Source organism: Nuphar pumila, unplaced genomic scaffold (assembly GCF_984573655.1).
Source record: "Nuphar pumila unplaced genomic scaffold, dmNupPumi1.hap1.1 HAP1_SCAFFOLD_1419, whole genome shotgun sequence".
Lineage (NCBI taxonomy): Eukaryota > Viridiplantae > Streptophyta > Magnoliopsida > Nymphaeales > Nymphaeaceae > Nuphar > Nuphar pumila.
Window position 1 is genome coordinate 388 of NW_028323672.1, and position 13,565 is coordinate 13,952.

General features: G+C 54.3%; 2 protein-coding genes across 2 annotated transcripts; one reads left to right on the top strand and one right to left on the bottom strand.

Moving 5' to 3' along the window:
• Positions 1-223: 223 nt before the first annotated feature.
• On the bottom strand, positions 224-10,821 carry LOC149809300 (ferredoxin-dependent glutamate synthase, chloroplastic-like). Its single transcript, XM_089994899.1, has 17 exons — positions 10,732-10,821; positions 10,514-10,633; positions 10,255-10,404; positions 9,896-9,949; positions 9,671-9,813; positions 8,785-9,100; positions 8,019-8,207; positions 7,017-7,246; positions 5,926-6,697; positions 5,057-5,492; positions 4,517-4,788; positions 3,768-4,298; positions 2,997-3,387; positions 2,426-2,657; positions 1,781-2,041; positions 760-1,141; positions 224-571 (listed from the first exon to the last, which is right to left on the bottom strand). The coding sequence occupies exons 1-17, from the start codon at positions 10,819-10,821 to the stop codon at positions 224-226; spliced, it is 4,917 nt and encodes a 1,638-aa protein (XP_089851025.1).
• A 164-nt stretch (positions 10,822-10,985) lies between these two features.
• On the top strand, positions 10,986-12,963 carry LOC149809301 (small ribosomal subunit protein uS7-like). Its single transcript, XM_089994903.1, has 4 exons — positions 10,986-11,064; positions 11,415-11,536; positions 11,895-12,242; positions 12,847-12,963. Exons 1-4 carry the CDS (start codon positions 10,999-11,001, stop codon positions 12,899-12,901), a joined length of 591 nt encoding a protein of 196 aa, XP_089851029.1. The 5' UTR covers positions 10,986-10,998; the 3' UTR covers positions 12,902-12,963.
• Positions 12,964-13,565: the final 602 nt, after the last annotated feature.

The following is a 13,565-nucleotide window of genomic DNA, read 5'->3' on the forward strand; positions in this document are numbered from 1 at the left end:
AGCTATCCCGACTTTGGCCAATCATGGGGCGCTCACAGTGTATACAAGCAATATTTACAGGCAACCTCAAGAGATTCAAGCTCCTCATGTCATAGAGTATCTTGGTCATGATGACAATGTAAGGGCAAGCAAACCCCATGTTCCATGCCAAGCAGCCTGATGTCAATGTAAACATTGCAAAGCAACCATGCACGCTCGTGTTGTGCAACGTAGATACGCCACATCATGCGGCGGCTGTCGCCAATGGGAGCTCTTGCGGCAAGTCCAGGTTAACCATCGGAGTGTCTTTCTCACTTGGGGGAACGAGTTGCCAGAACATGTCCTTGGCCTTGTCCCAGTTGGCGAGCACCTCAGCAGCCTTGGCAGACGACGTGCGAGTCAAGTGCTCTTCGATCAGCCCCTTGACGTGTGCGAACCCTGCAGGGGTGACGATCCTGCGCACACTGACGATCTCCGCGTTAACCTTGCTGCAGAAGGTGCCGTCTTCGTCATAGAAGTACCCGAGGCCGCCCGTCATTCCCGCGGCAACGTTGCGGCCCACGGTGCCAAGGACCACAACCGTTCCGCCCGTCTGCACACACACCAGCAGCCTCGTCAGGGCTGAGCACTTGCCACCTGTGAAACCTGTGTTCTGTTGTGTAGCTGTCGTGAGGTAGCTGCACTATGGTAGGTGCTGTAACATGAGCATGCCCCGTATTATCACTAGTGTGTCATCAAAGGAGGCATGCAGTGCCCTGAAGCGTGTCGGCGGTAGCGCACCATGTATTCGCAGCAATGGTCGCCCGTGCCCTCCACCACTGTGTCGGCCATTGAGTTCCGGACGCCAAATCGCTCGCCGGCGCGCCCATGGATGAACAGCTTGCCACCAGTGGCACCATACAGGCAAGTATTGCCCACGATCGACGCTTGGGAGGGGTCAAAGGTGGAGTCCGCGGGGGGCACAATGGTTATCGTGCCACCGGCCATCCCCTTGCCAACGTAGTCATTTGCCTCCCCTGTCACCTTGACGTCCATGCCCTTGACGAGGAACGCTCCAAAGGACTGCCCCGCTGAGCCCTGCAAATGAATCTTCACCATGCCCGGCGACCTGAAGTCGCCCCACCGGCGTGCGATCTCCCCTGATACCCGCGCTAGGGTTGATCTGCAGAGACACACACACCGCCTCAATTTGGCACGACACAGTGTCCACTCGTAAACTAAAATGAGACATTGGCTGTTCAAGTGCAGTTACCCTGGGATCAGCAGCTGGTCACGCAAGACGGGCTTGTGGCTGGACGCATGGCTTGTCATGAACAAAATCATGCAAACGGCAGCTCTTTGCTACACTGCATGCATGGCCCAGTGAAGTGCAAGTCTGCATCCACGGCTCACGCCTGCACAGCAGACAAGCAAGTGAATTCTGACATGCGCATGAGACATGGAGGAGCGATGCTCAGTCAATCGTCTGGATCAACATGTATGAGTATGAAAGAAACAGATGTAATCAAAGTTCGCTGCAGCATGAGTATGAGTATGAATTCCATTGCAACGCGCACAAAGCGTGAGTTGACAAGGCAAACTATCCTCAATAATATTGGGTGTTGGCCAAAATACGAGCCTGATGCAGTTCTGTCGTACATGGACACAGCGATCAAATCACCTTTTTACGTGCAGGCTTGCTAACACGAGCAACCAAAGTGGCTGGCGCTAAAGCAACAATGTGGCAAATGCCTTCATCATGAGCTGGTACGACTTTTATGATGGTTCACCCCTCAGATTGTGACACAGTACGGCAACGGACCGGTCAACGTTGACGATCTCGTAGCTTCGCTCTACGGTGCCCCCACTAGCGATGGCTGATACAACTTCTGCGTCTGCAAGGATGCGATCGTCCAGGACAGGGCCGTTCGAATGGGTTGCTTGCGCAATGCGCTCGGAGGACGTCTTCTCGCTGGGGCCTGCGTACGTTGTCAGGAACGAAAGGTCCAAATTGTTGGTCTTTGCGAGCGGCGCCTTGCGCTGCGATAGCAGGTCCGCACGGCCGATTATCTCATCCAGGCTCCTGCGTTCCAGAAGACACTTACTTCGACAACATGTCCAAGCACGGCACACATTATGCGGGGTGGAACCAAATCCGCTTGCTGCTGGAGCTTCCAATGTCTTTGCGGTCATGTTGTCATCACTTCTTCTCTGAGTCTCACGTGAATGATGATTCAACACTGCGAAGAGAACGTTGCCAGAAAGGTGAACCATTTTGTTGATTCAATGTAAGGGTCAACGATACTATTACAAGGGGGCAAATACAAGGGGGCATTTCGGTAAGTGTAACAGCAGGCTAACGGTGCAACATCTGGATATGCATAGATGGTTGCACTCACTTTTTCTTGGGCTGTTTGCTTGACAGGGAGCGGTTCAGGCGAGGCATATGGGAATACGGAAGTCGCACTTGTAACCGATGCGAGCCAACTCCGAGCGGACCTCCTCGGCGACAAAGTGGAAGAAGTTGACGAGGTCAGAGGGCATGCCCGGGAAGCGGGCGCGCAACTCCTCCTTTTGGGAGGCAACTCCCACGGGGCAGTTATTCGTGTGGCATACGCGCGCCATGATGCACCCCGTGGCAATCATGGCCACCGTGCCAAAGCCGTACTCGTCGGCTCCCAACGCAGCCATCATCATCACTGCACAGCATAAGCTGATGTCAACTTCTGTAAAGGCTGTGTCTCCACCCCAGATATCGTTGTCTATACAACAGTCGAGCAAGATAACTGAGCTCTGAAGACACCTATCAGGTATCATGAAGCATTCACTACCAGGCCAGAAGACACCCATTATGTATCACAAGCATCATTTATCAGCTATCATAATGCACTCACTACCAGGCGTCGCTCCAAGGCCTATACGGTAACACAAAGCAGCCACAGCGCTCTCGCGGATACGTGACAAGTGTGGTGCATGACGTCATGTGAGGTGGTGTTCAACGTAGGAATGTTGAACGCTAACAGGGTTCTGATGCACACCATCCCGGCCGTTGCGAAGGCCGCCGTCGGAGCGCAGCACAACACGGTCTCGAAGCTCGTTGGCCACCAGAGTCTGATGCACCTCAGCCATGCCCATCTCCACCGGGCCACCAGCGTGCTTGATGGACGAGATGGGAGAAGCGCCAGTGCCCCCATCGTGACCGGACACCTGGATGACATCAGCGTTGGACTTTGCAACTCCCGACGCAACTGTCCCGATGCCTGCCTCGCCGACCAGCTTGACGGACACCTTGGCTGTGGGCTGGATCATGTGCAGGTCGTATATGAGCTGGGCGAGATCCTCGATGGAGTAAATATCGTGGTGGGGGGGTGGTGAGATGAGCGGAACACCGGGCTTTGAGCGACGGAGGGATGCAATGTAGGGGGAAACCTGCACACCCAACTCCACCATCAGCCGCAATCACCAGTACTATCTTGTAGTTGAGGAGCCGAAGATGAAACAATGCTCGAACAGACAGCCTGTCTGTCCAAGTCAGCAGCCGCTGCAATTCACCGCCTGACAATTACATGCTGGAAAAGGTGGCTTGCATTTTGAAGTGTCAAAACAGGACGCGTTGCCAACTGTATTGGCTTTCTATTTTCCATCAACGAGCAATCATCAGCAGCACCTCATCCATCGTTGGGTGTCATAACACATCTGTTGCCCAGGGGTAACCACATGTTGAGGTGCCGCAAAATGGGGAAGTCATCTCATGTCCAGGGACTTGATTCCGTCAATGCAGAAAATGCTCAGTCAAGAAGCGCACGCACCTTTTTGCCGGGAAGCTGCCCGCCTTCACCGGGCTTGGCACCCTGCGCGATTTTAATTTCCAGCTGATCGGCGTTCACGAGGAACTCGGGAGTGACACCAAAGCGGCCGGAGGCCACCTGCTTGATCTTGGAAGTTGCGAGATCGCCATCGACGAGGCCGCGGAGGTGGGGCAGACTTGGGGCCTTGCCATCAACAGCGCCCGTGACACGCTCCCAACGGACAGGGTCTTCACCGCCTTCGCCGGAGTTGGACTTGCCGCCGATGCGGTTCATCGCAATCGCAATCGTCTCGTGCGTCTCGCGCGAAATGGCGCCCAGCGACATGCCCCCGGTGCAGAAGCGGGACATGACGGAGGCTGCAGACTCCACCTCGTCGATTGAGATTGGCTGCCTGTCCGACTTGAACTCAAGGCAGTCGCGCAGCACCGTGACGGGAGAGTTCTCAAAGTGCTTCATGAACGCGTCGTACGTCTCGTCATCGCGCTCCTTGCCGCCCAGCCCGATCGATTTGTGCAGAAGCTTGGACATGACCTGCAACAGAGCTGAACATCACCAGCCATCAGGGCGCAAACCTCACTTGCTCTGGCAGATGTGGTCATGAACGCGTGCGTGAGCTCACCAACCATGTCGCTTTCAGAAGGAGCAGCACTGTTTTCATCGTTACCAGGGTCGTCGTGCTACATGAGCCTGTCAACGAGAGTAGCACGACGACCCATGAGTCTGTATGATAGAGTGGTTGTGTGGTGTACCTGGTTGTTGGCATGGAATTCGCCCTTGGGGCGGGACTGGATGAAACCGTAGTCCTCGAGTTTGCTCATGGCCTTCTCGGGGAAGCCCTTGGCCCAGAAGCTCTCGGCCTCTGCCTGGACATCGGCGAACGAGAGGCCGCCGATCCGTGACACAGAACCCGCAAACGCCGTGTCAATCACGTCAGGACCCAGGCCGTACGCCTCAAAGATCTGTGCGCCGTGGTAGCACGACAGCAAGGAGATGCCCATCTTGGACAAGATCTTGAGGACACCTGCACAGACGTGAGCTTGCGTTTGCCGTCTGCTCGTGGTGGCAAGCATTTGAGAGCACATTGCAGCCAAACTCAGACAACCTGAGCCATTGATACCTCAGGTTGCGGTATCTGCTTCTCCATCAACTGGCGTTGAGAAGCAAGGATGCATGACCAAGCAATACTGCAGGAAGTATGACCATTCGTGACTTCAAGTCTGCAAACCCAGAGGGCGCCCAGGCGATGTTGGCAGTCGTCGGTTCACTGACAATGACGCACGGTGCCGCACCTTTCTCGAGGGCCTTCTTGTAGTTCTTCTGGGCATTCTGGATGGAGATGTCTGCAAGCTTGCCGTTCTTGATGAGGTTGTTGGTGCGGGGGGACGCACGCCACTGCCGGCAAGTCTCAAACGCAAGGTACGGGCAAACAGCGTGCACGCCGTAGCCGACAAGCACGGCGACATGGTGGGTAGAGAAGCACTGAGAAGTCTCGGCGACGATGGAAGTGTCAGAGCGGAGGCCTGTGCGGATGAGGTGATGGTGCACACTGCCAACGGCCAGGAGCATAGGGATGGGGACGTCGTCGGGAGCAATGGTTTCGGTGCGGTCCGAAAGAATGACGCAGCCGCAGCCACCGCGAACGAGCGTTTCGATCTTGTCGCACAGCTCGGTCAAGCACTGCTCGAGGCTGCCCTTCACGCCCTTCTTGAAGAATGCTGGCACCACCTGCATCACTCCAGAGTGCGTTAGTTCGGCTCTGTTGCACTCTTCTGCAAGACTCGTCGCGCAACCCCGCAATCTATCTGAGGGCAGCTGCTCGAATGTGACCGCGACTGCAAGGACAGCAATGTTCACCCATGCCATCCGATGGGCTGAGGTGTTTTGGTAACAGTACAGTTCGCCTGTAGAGCCACAAAGGTGTAGTGCGACATATGAAGGTGATTTGCAGTTTCCCTTTATCATCACTCATGCCACTTACGCAGTGCAGGTTTACGTGCTACATTTCTGGGCTGCAAATTTGTAAGCCTTCCCAAAGCAACAGCGAGTGCATTTCACAGAGGCAGACGCGGTGACAGGTTTGGCAGAAGGTTCCGGCCTTAGGAGCAGTGAGAGCGCCGCTAGCTTGTCAAGAAATGGCAAGCGTTCCTGAGAATCGCACCTCATGGGGCACCACAGTCTGCGCCTTGATGGCCTCCAGCTCTTTCTCCAGCAGCACGGGAGAGTCGAGCAGAATCTGCTTGTAAGCGTCAGCAGACGGCATGAGCACGTTGCCGCGGGCGCCGAGGCGCATGTTGAGGCTCATGACGAGGCCCTCGCGCAGGGGGTCGATGGGGGGGTTGGTGACCTGTGCAAAGCGCTGCTTGAAGTACGTGTACAACATGTGCGGCTTGTCCGAGAGGACGGCCAGAGGGTTGTCGTCGCCCATGCAGTACGTGGGCTCAACGCCAGCCTGCGCCATGCCCTCGATGACCAATGAGGTGTCCTCGAGTCCCATTCCGGCTGCAGCCTGGCGCCGGAGGACCTCGGCGGGCTCGAACGTGGGCTCAGAGATGAACGAGTACGGGGGGATGAGGTCCGCGAGTGTCACGGACTGCTTGAGGTACTCACCGTATGGCGCGAGGGCGGCGACGTCCTTGGCAACCTGTGTGTTCTCCTTGAAGGTGCCATCGGTAAGGTTGGCGACCACCATCTGGCCGGGCCCGAGGCGCCCCTTGGCGACCACATTGCCAGCGTTGCTGAGCACGTCGCCAAGCACGCCAACTTCGGACGCAACGTAGATGACGTCGTCGTTCGTCTGCCAGTAGCGCGCGGGGCGGAGGCCATTGCGGTCGAGGCGCGCTCCCACCTTTTTGCCATCAGAGAAAACAATGAGCGCCGGCCCATCCCATCCCTCCTGCATGCCCTCGTAGAAGCGGTAGAAGTCCTTGACCCTGCATGCAAACACAACTTTGTCAATCGCATGCCGTGCGGCTGTTCACGCTCTTGCACATGGGCCCCGTTGTTGGTGGAAGGCTTCCCATTTGTTGTCGGTACTCAGCATCCAGTTGGCAGCCAGAGCAGCTTCAGTTTACAGCGCGTGTATTGTTCAAACCTCGACAGGGACTACCAGCGAGAAATGGCGATGCAGCAGCTGCACAGTGCTTCACCAAAAAGGGCTTTGGCCCCAATTGTTCCCCCCAAACTCCTTGCACTTTCAGGCAGTCTCTGGTCCCGCAAATCACACTGTCTGGGGAAGCTGCAGCTGCGTACCCAGGATAGTCACGATCCAGATCGGGGTGATTGTCGTAGGCTTCTGGCACGAGCACCATAAGGGTTGCATCGATGCCGTCGCCGCTGCGAATCATCAGCTCCGCGGTGTTGTCAAGGCTCGCTGAGTCAGACTGTGCCTTCTGACATACGGGCAGCAGGTCCGCCTCACGTCCCTGCCACACTGGGTGTGTCAGCTCCTCCTGGCGCGATGTCATCCAGTTGAGATTTCCCTACAGTCGGAACTCACTAAGGCAAGTTCTATGCTGACAACGTCCATCTTGATCTTGCAAGCACCTCAGCATACATCCGGTCGATTGCTTGACGGACACGACCAAGGCTGGCATGCACACCTGGCTGGTCACAGGCATGAGGAGAAGGTTCTGCTACTCACATTCGTATGCAATGCACGGATGTGGAGGGCTGTCTGAGTTGCCCCGAGTCCAGCCATCCACTGCTCCGAGGCGTCCCACACACGCTTGCATGTTGGCACGTGTCACTACGTAGTGCCTGCCACTGTGAACAAAACGTTTCCCATGTCATGACAGTTCACGACAGTGCAAACAAAACACAGACCACACCTGACCAGTCACCCCACAGTTCTTTCAGCTACCTCGAGCACCATCGAACTCGAAGCAAGACATCTTTGCTCTCAACTAGAGAAGGCAATGGTCGAACAACAATAAGATTTCAAGAGGAGAATTGAGGCCAAACGAACAGAACAACGCCTCTTTTGGGGAAGGGTACTTCTTCACAATAGACAACATGGGAACCCGGAGACAAGATGGGATACGTCATAAATACTACGTGCATCCTAAGGGCAGGACCTAGCAAACGTTTCACATCTCACGCCTGCACCCATTATGTACCGATCATGACTACATAGGCATTCAAGGTGAAGAGGAGGCATATGCGCCTGGCTTCAGCGATCCACTCGCGAGAAGGCCATTACCGAACTGGTCACAGAAAATGCAACAGCGATTTCCATCCAAGTTCGAGCCGCACCTGGAGTGTGTTGATCTCACCGTTGTGGCCCAACACACGGAACGGCTGAGCCAATGGCCACTTTGGAGTGGTGTTGGTGGAGAAGCGACGGTGATAGATGGCAAATGCCGTCTCGTAATCGGGGTTGACGAGATCCATGTAGAATTTGCTCACCACCACCGACCGAAGCATTCCCTTGTAAACAATGGTCTGCGCAAGTGGATTCAAATGATTGCGGTACTGGCGTTGTTGAGTATCGACAATGCGTTCCGACAATCATCATCAGGGATGAAGGTCACCAAACGGGGAACACAAGGACTTCGGACTGCTTCAAATGCATGGGCGGAGAACCCTGGCACTCTGTGCAATGACAAAGAAACATGAACATGATCGACAGAATTTGAGACGTCTATTCGTCAACATGCTGTGGTGGTGTGACAGTGCTGTTCCAAGAACAGCATGTATACAGTGGTTTGCTAAAGGTCGCCACACTGTTGGTTGCTGATTGAATCCCTTGCTACTGCGTCCGTGATCAGCTCATCCTGATGCTATGAGCGCCCTATACTTCCAAAGCCAGAACGCAGAGCGGAAAGAAAAGGTTTCCATCGTCTTCTGCACTTTTGTAGAATGACCGCATGACTCGGGTGTGATTGTGTTAGCCCCAGGCACTGACGGTCCACAACCACAAACGACTGCTGAGTTCACCCCCCATACCCACAGCAGTACGATGGCGCCTGTGGTCACTGCGCTTCAGAAGCCGTTGCCGACTTGGAACGAGGGTACGTACCTGGTTTGAAAGCGAGCAAACATAGAAGTTGCTGGCATACTCCTCTTCAAGCTGTGTGCGGCTCCGCTCCACAGCCTTGCGGGCAAGGTAGAGGCCACGCTCGAGATCCTCACCACTCAGGCCAGCAGAACTCTTGGTCACAATCTGCGCCATTCGAGGAACAGTGACTTGGGCAACGCGGCCCACCACCGCATAGTCGACTGGCACTGCGCGCCATCCCAGCACCTCAAACCCCTCCGATGCGACACCTGCCTCCACTAAGCTGCGACATTGGGCTTCGGCGGCATCATCATTTGGCAGGAACAGCATGCCCACCCTGCAGCGCAACGCGGTCAAGGTTACAAGCCACCCTTTGCTCATACTTGAGACGTTACAACAGCGCAGTTGGCTGCCCATTTGTTGGATCAGCACCAAGACCAACATCTCCAGTACCAGGCTCAGTTCCGGTACCAGGCTTACTCATACAGCCAGACTTCATGTGTTCTCTCTCAAACCTATTTGGGAATCCTGTCCTTGAAACTCTAAATTCAAGAGCCGTGGCCGGCGCTGGCGCTGCCTATGACCAAGATAGGCGTAAGTAAAATGCTCAACTGCCGCCGAACTGGTAACAACATTTGAATGGTTGTCACTGCTGCTCCCCGCTATCAAATGGGTCTATCGATGGGTCGGCGAACAAATGCCTTGGAGATGATGGACACCTATTGCTAACAGGCTTTGCCACCGGAAAACTGTTGCCGTGAGCCCGTGAAAAGGGCAGACATGACTTGCACAGACTGAGCGGGCACTCCATAACCCGTGTGTACATTGGAAACTCAGAGAGAGATATTGTGGTCCGTCAAAAACGAGCAGATGACTAGTTGCAACTGCATGCTATGGCTGTACGCACCCACAGGTGGCCTCATCTGCTGAGGGCACGTCCTTTTTGATGATTTTCCACGGAATGTGGGTCATGACTCCAGCTCCGTCGCCAGAATCGTTATCAGCTGAGCAGGCACCGCGATGCTCCATGCACCCGAGCGACATGAGAGCCTGCAGTAAGTAAGCGCCGGGATCAGGTCTTGTCGGTGCCTCGCACACTTGCGACAAAAGCAAGAAGATGTCGCAGGCGCACCTGCTGTACGATTTTGTGGCTGCGCTTTCCTTTAAGATTTGCGATGAAGCCGACCTGAATGCGACCGCAGGTTCTTGTCAATATGTGCCTCACATAAACCCAACCGCGATGCAGCGAACGGGTCGACGTGCTGCACTGCATGCCTGGCTTGAATACGGGGATGCGGGTGCACATGCACCGTTGCAAACATATTTAAATCTGCTGCCTTGTGCGTGCACGAGTCATTGGTTGCGTGCTCGTTCCCCGCGGCTGCCTCAGTTGCTGAACAACCCTGACGGCAGATGACGCCAGACCATGCCAGACGAACAGCATTGGGATGTATCATGACGCATACACTGTACCACATGTATTTCACTTACCCCGCAAGCATCTCGTTCGCTCAGGATATCCTCCAGATCGGCTACCTGCCGTTGAATTGGAACGTCTGCTCTAACCCTTACAGCTGCGGCCACGTTGCAGGGCCCAGCAGACTGGCGTCTGATAGCACGGCTCGACCCCAGCGTGGCTACCTGCATTGAAAAACTGACTGTATTGAAAGAGCTCGGGGCATTTTCCGTTGTCTTCAGCAAACGCAGTTCATCTACCACGGAAATGCAAGAGCGCCACACAAACCCTTACCTCAGGAAGCGTTGAGCTGCTTGTATGACGGCGAACGCGCGACACACGGCTGACAGGAGTTCCTACCAAAAAGGCAGGTGGCCTCCCGACCAGCGAGGTCTGAAACATGCCTAATGTAACCTGTAAGGATGCACGCAAGGCGATCGTGAAAGGCTGTGATGCTCGAGCCGGCGTGCCTACGGGGGTAAATTCTCAAGTTCTACAGTAATTGGCATTACATTGTACATGACAGTGCCCTTGGCTCTTGGCCAGAACATGCCAGGTATGCCATAGGACGAGACCATTGGAGGTAAGTGGTTCCGAGTCATCTATGACCATGGGCTTTATCTTTCACGGAAATCTCCCGAAAACTTGAACCTGGACATGACGTCACCACGGGCGGCGAACACCAAGTCGAAGACCAATAGCATATTCGCAATATATCGCCGATACAAGCAAGCACTCGTTCTTTTTGCTGTAGCTTGGCCGTAAAGAAATCCGGCAAGATGGCGATGATCTCCATTCCCAGGGAGAAGTTGCTGTTCGGCAAGTGGTCATACGAGGAGGTCGAGGTATGGTTGCCTGCAAATGTCTGCGACATAAAAGATTACTGTTTATAAAAATGTGTTCTCAAGGGTGGAGTAAGGCGTGATGCTTGACGCACGCCAGTTGCTACCTTGGTCTGGCGCTGTCAGGGTGTCCGGCACTGACCCCTGGCACGAACAAGCCCTGCATGAGTCGATGCGCCACAGGATGGATGCAGTGTGTCGTGTTCTGACGCCTGCATGATGGCCATGCTGTCCTAATGCTGTCCTAATCCTAATGGAGCATGGTCTGGACTATCTCAAAAGGCTGCTCGTTCGACTTGACGTTGCTTCACGTACATACCAGTGAAGGTGAGATTGGTATCACCCGGCTGCAGGGAAAGGAGATCTCCCTTGAGGACTATGTTTCGTTGAAAAAGACACCAGTCTTTCAGCCGCACACAGCTGGACGCTACCAGAAGAAACGTTTCAGAAAGGCACAGTGCCCAATTGTGGAGAGGTGAGCTCCATCTTGCTCATCCCTCTCAAGTTTGTGCTCCTGCTTGGAAGTCGTTGCCAGCGTGACGTTAGGGGGAGAGGCGGACTGCCATATGTGTCCAGGTTTCCTCACTGCTGGTTTTCCAAAGACTGTACCACCTATCTCGAGATGCGACATAGTCCCAATGGCATTGCCCTGATGGAGCCACCACTACGTTTCTCACTAGAGGACAGCAAAAGGACTGTGGTTGTACAGCGATGTGACGACGTCATGGTTACTTCAGCAAGAAGCGTCAGGGTAGGGCTGCTACATGCTGTTCAGCATCCTGGGTAAGTTGCCTCGACACCTTGCCAAACATGACATGTGGTCGCACCTGCAGGCTAACATGCTCCCTCATGATGCACGGCCGCAACAACGGCAAGAAGATCATGGCTGTCCGCATTGTGAAGCATGCCTTCGACATCATCAACCTCACCACCGACCAGAACCCTCTCCAAGTGCTCAGTGACGCAATTTACAACTCGGGTCCCCGTGAGGATGCCACCCGAATTGGATCCGCTGGTGTTGTCCGTCGCCAAGCCGTTGATGTGTCCCCTCTCCGCCGAGTGAACCAGGCCATCTACCTCCTCACAACCGGCTCCCGCGAGGCTGCGTTCCGGAACATCAAGACCATTGCTGAGTGCCTTGCTGATGAGCTAGTCAACGCTGCCAAGGGATCCTCGAACAGGTGCGTGATATGGGCCTATGCACGATACCTTACTGGTTGAGGGTCCATGCAGTAAGTGGATCACATGTACGGCAGGTAGCCATTCTATGCGGTGGTCCAAGTCAGGAGTGCACATCACAGCGTCTAAGCTTACCACCGGCATGTGTGTGCGGTACATGCAACCTTTGATCTGTGAGATTTTTGTGTGCAATTTTGCATGTTTGCGCTGCGTGCGTTCCATGGGGGTCAGATTCTGTAAGGGCCAGAAGATTGTTTGAATGGCACTGTTTGGGACGATGCCACATAAGGAGTTTGGCAAGGTGATGATGCAACAGCAGGAGGATGTTATCCGTTACTGCCAAGTTTGGGCAATCGTGTACCTCTTAGTCATGGATGCATGGGGAGTATCTCTAGCTTTCACGTTTGGTTAATGCCATCGTCTCATTTTCCGGCGCTACAGTGTGCATCTGCACTTTGGTTTCCTTGCTTGCATGCTTTCATCATTCTGCTTCGAGGCAGTAGCATGTCCAACGTTGGCGCTGACCTGTTCTGACAACTTCACCTCATCTCTGGCACCGTGCACTTGTTGTTTACATTTTGCTTACATGTTGGTGTTTGTATGCAGTTACGCCATCAAGAAGAAGGATGAGATTGAGCGTGTAGCCAAGGGAAATCGTTAGTGTTGGATCTGGATGCTCATTTTCAGTCTGGATCACCTTTACATGATTATGTAATGGCACCATCTGGCAGAACGTTCGTTGCATGCTTGCTGCTTATTGCCTCAGTGCATTAGACATGCCTGCAACGTCCTTATGGAGATTTTGTGAGCCTGGCAACCAATTGCCGCTGGCGTAACAAGCGTAGCCCACGAGGCGTATCCGAAGCGTGCTACCATATCTGACAAGACCTATCGCTCATGTCACTGGGATTTTCCGAGGGAGTTCCGAAAGATCAGCGGCACAATCATTGCATAGCCCGTTTTTCCAGTGCCACCCCTTCACACTTCGCCTCAGCTGCGATTCGTTTGGGATGACAATGCCCTGCGTCCGTTTCGAATTTGTACTGGGTTGCGGTGAACTTTAACACGCTTGGTATTGCAAGGTGGCAACTCGACAGGGCGTCGCGCTGCTAAATCTGATTAGTTTGTTCTGAGTCCAAGCATTCTGCACTGGAATCCGGGCGGGTACGACGACACGCTGCACACCGTTTGATTCTCATGCATTTTTAAAGCACCAGACAAGCATTTCTCGTGTTGGTCTTCGCACCTTCCCTGGAACTTCATCGCTCCTTTTCATTCTTGTGCGTTTACTACCAGAGGGTTCCGCGACGTTTGCTCCTGGTGGT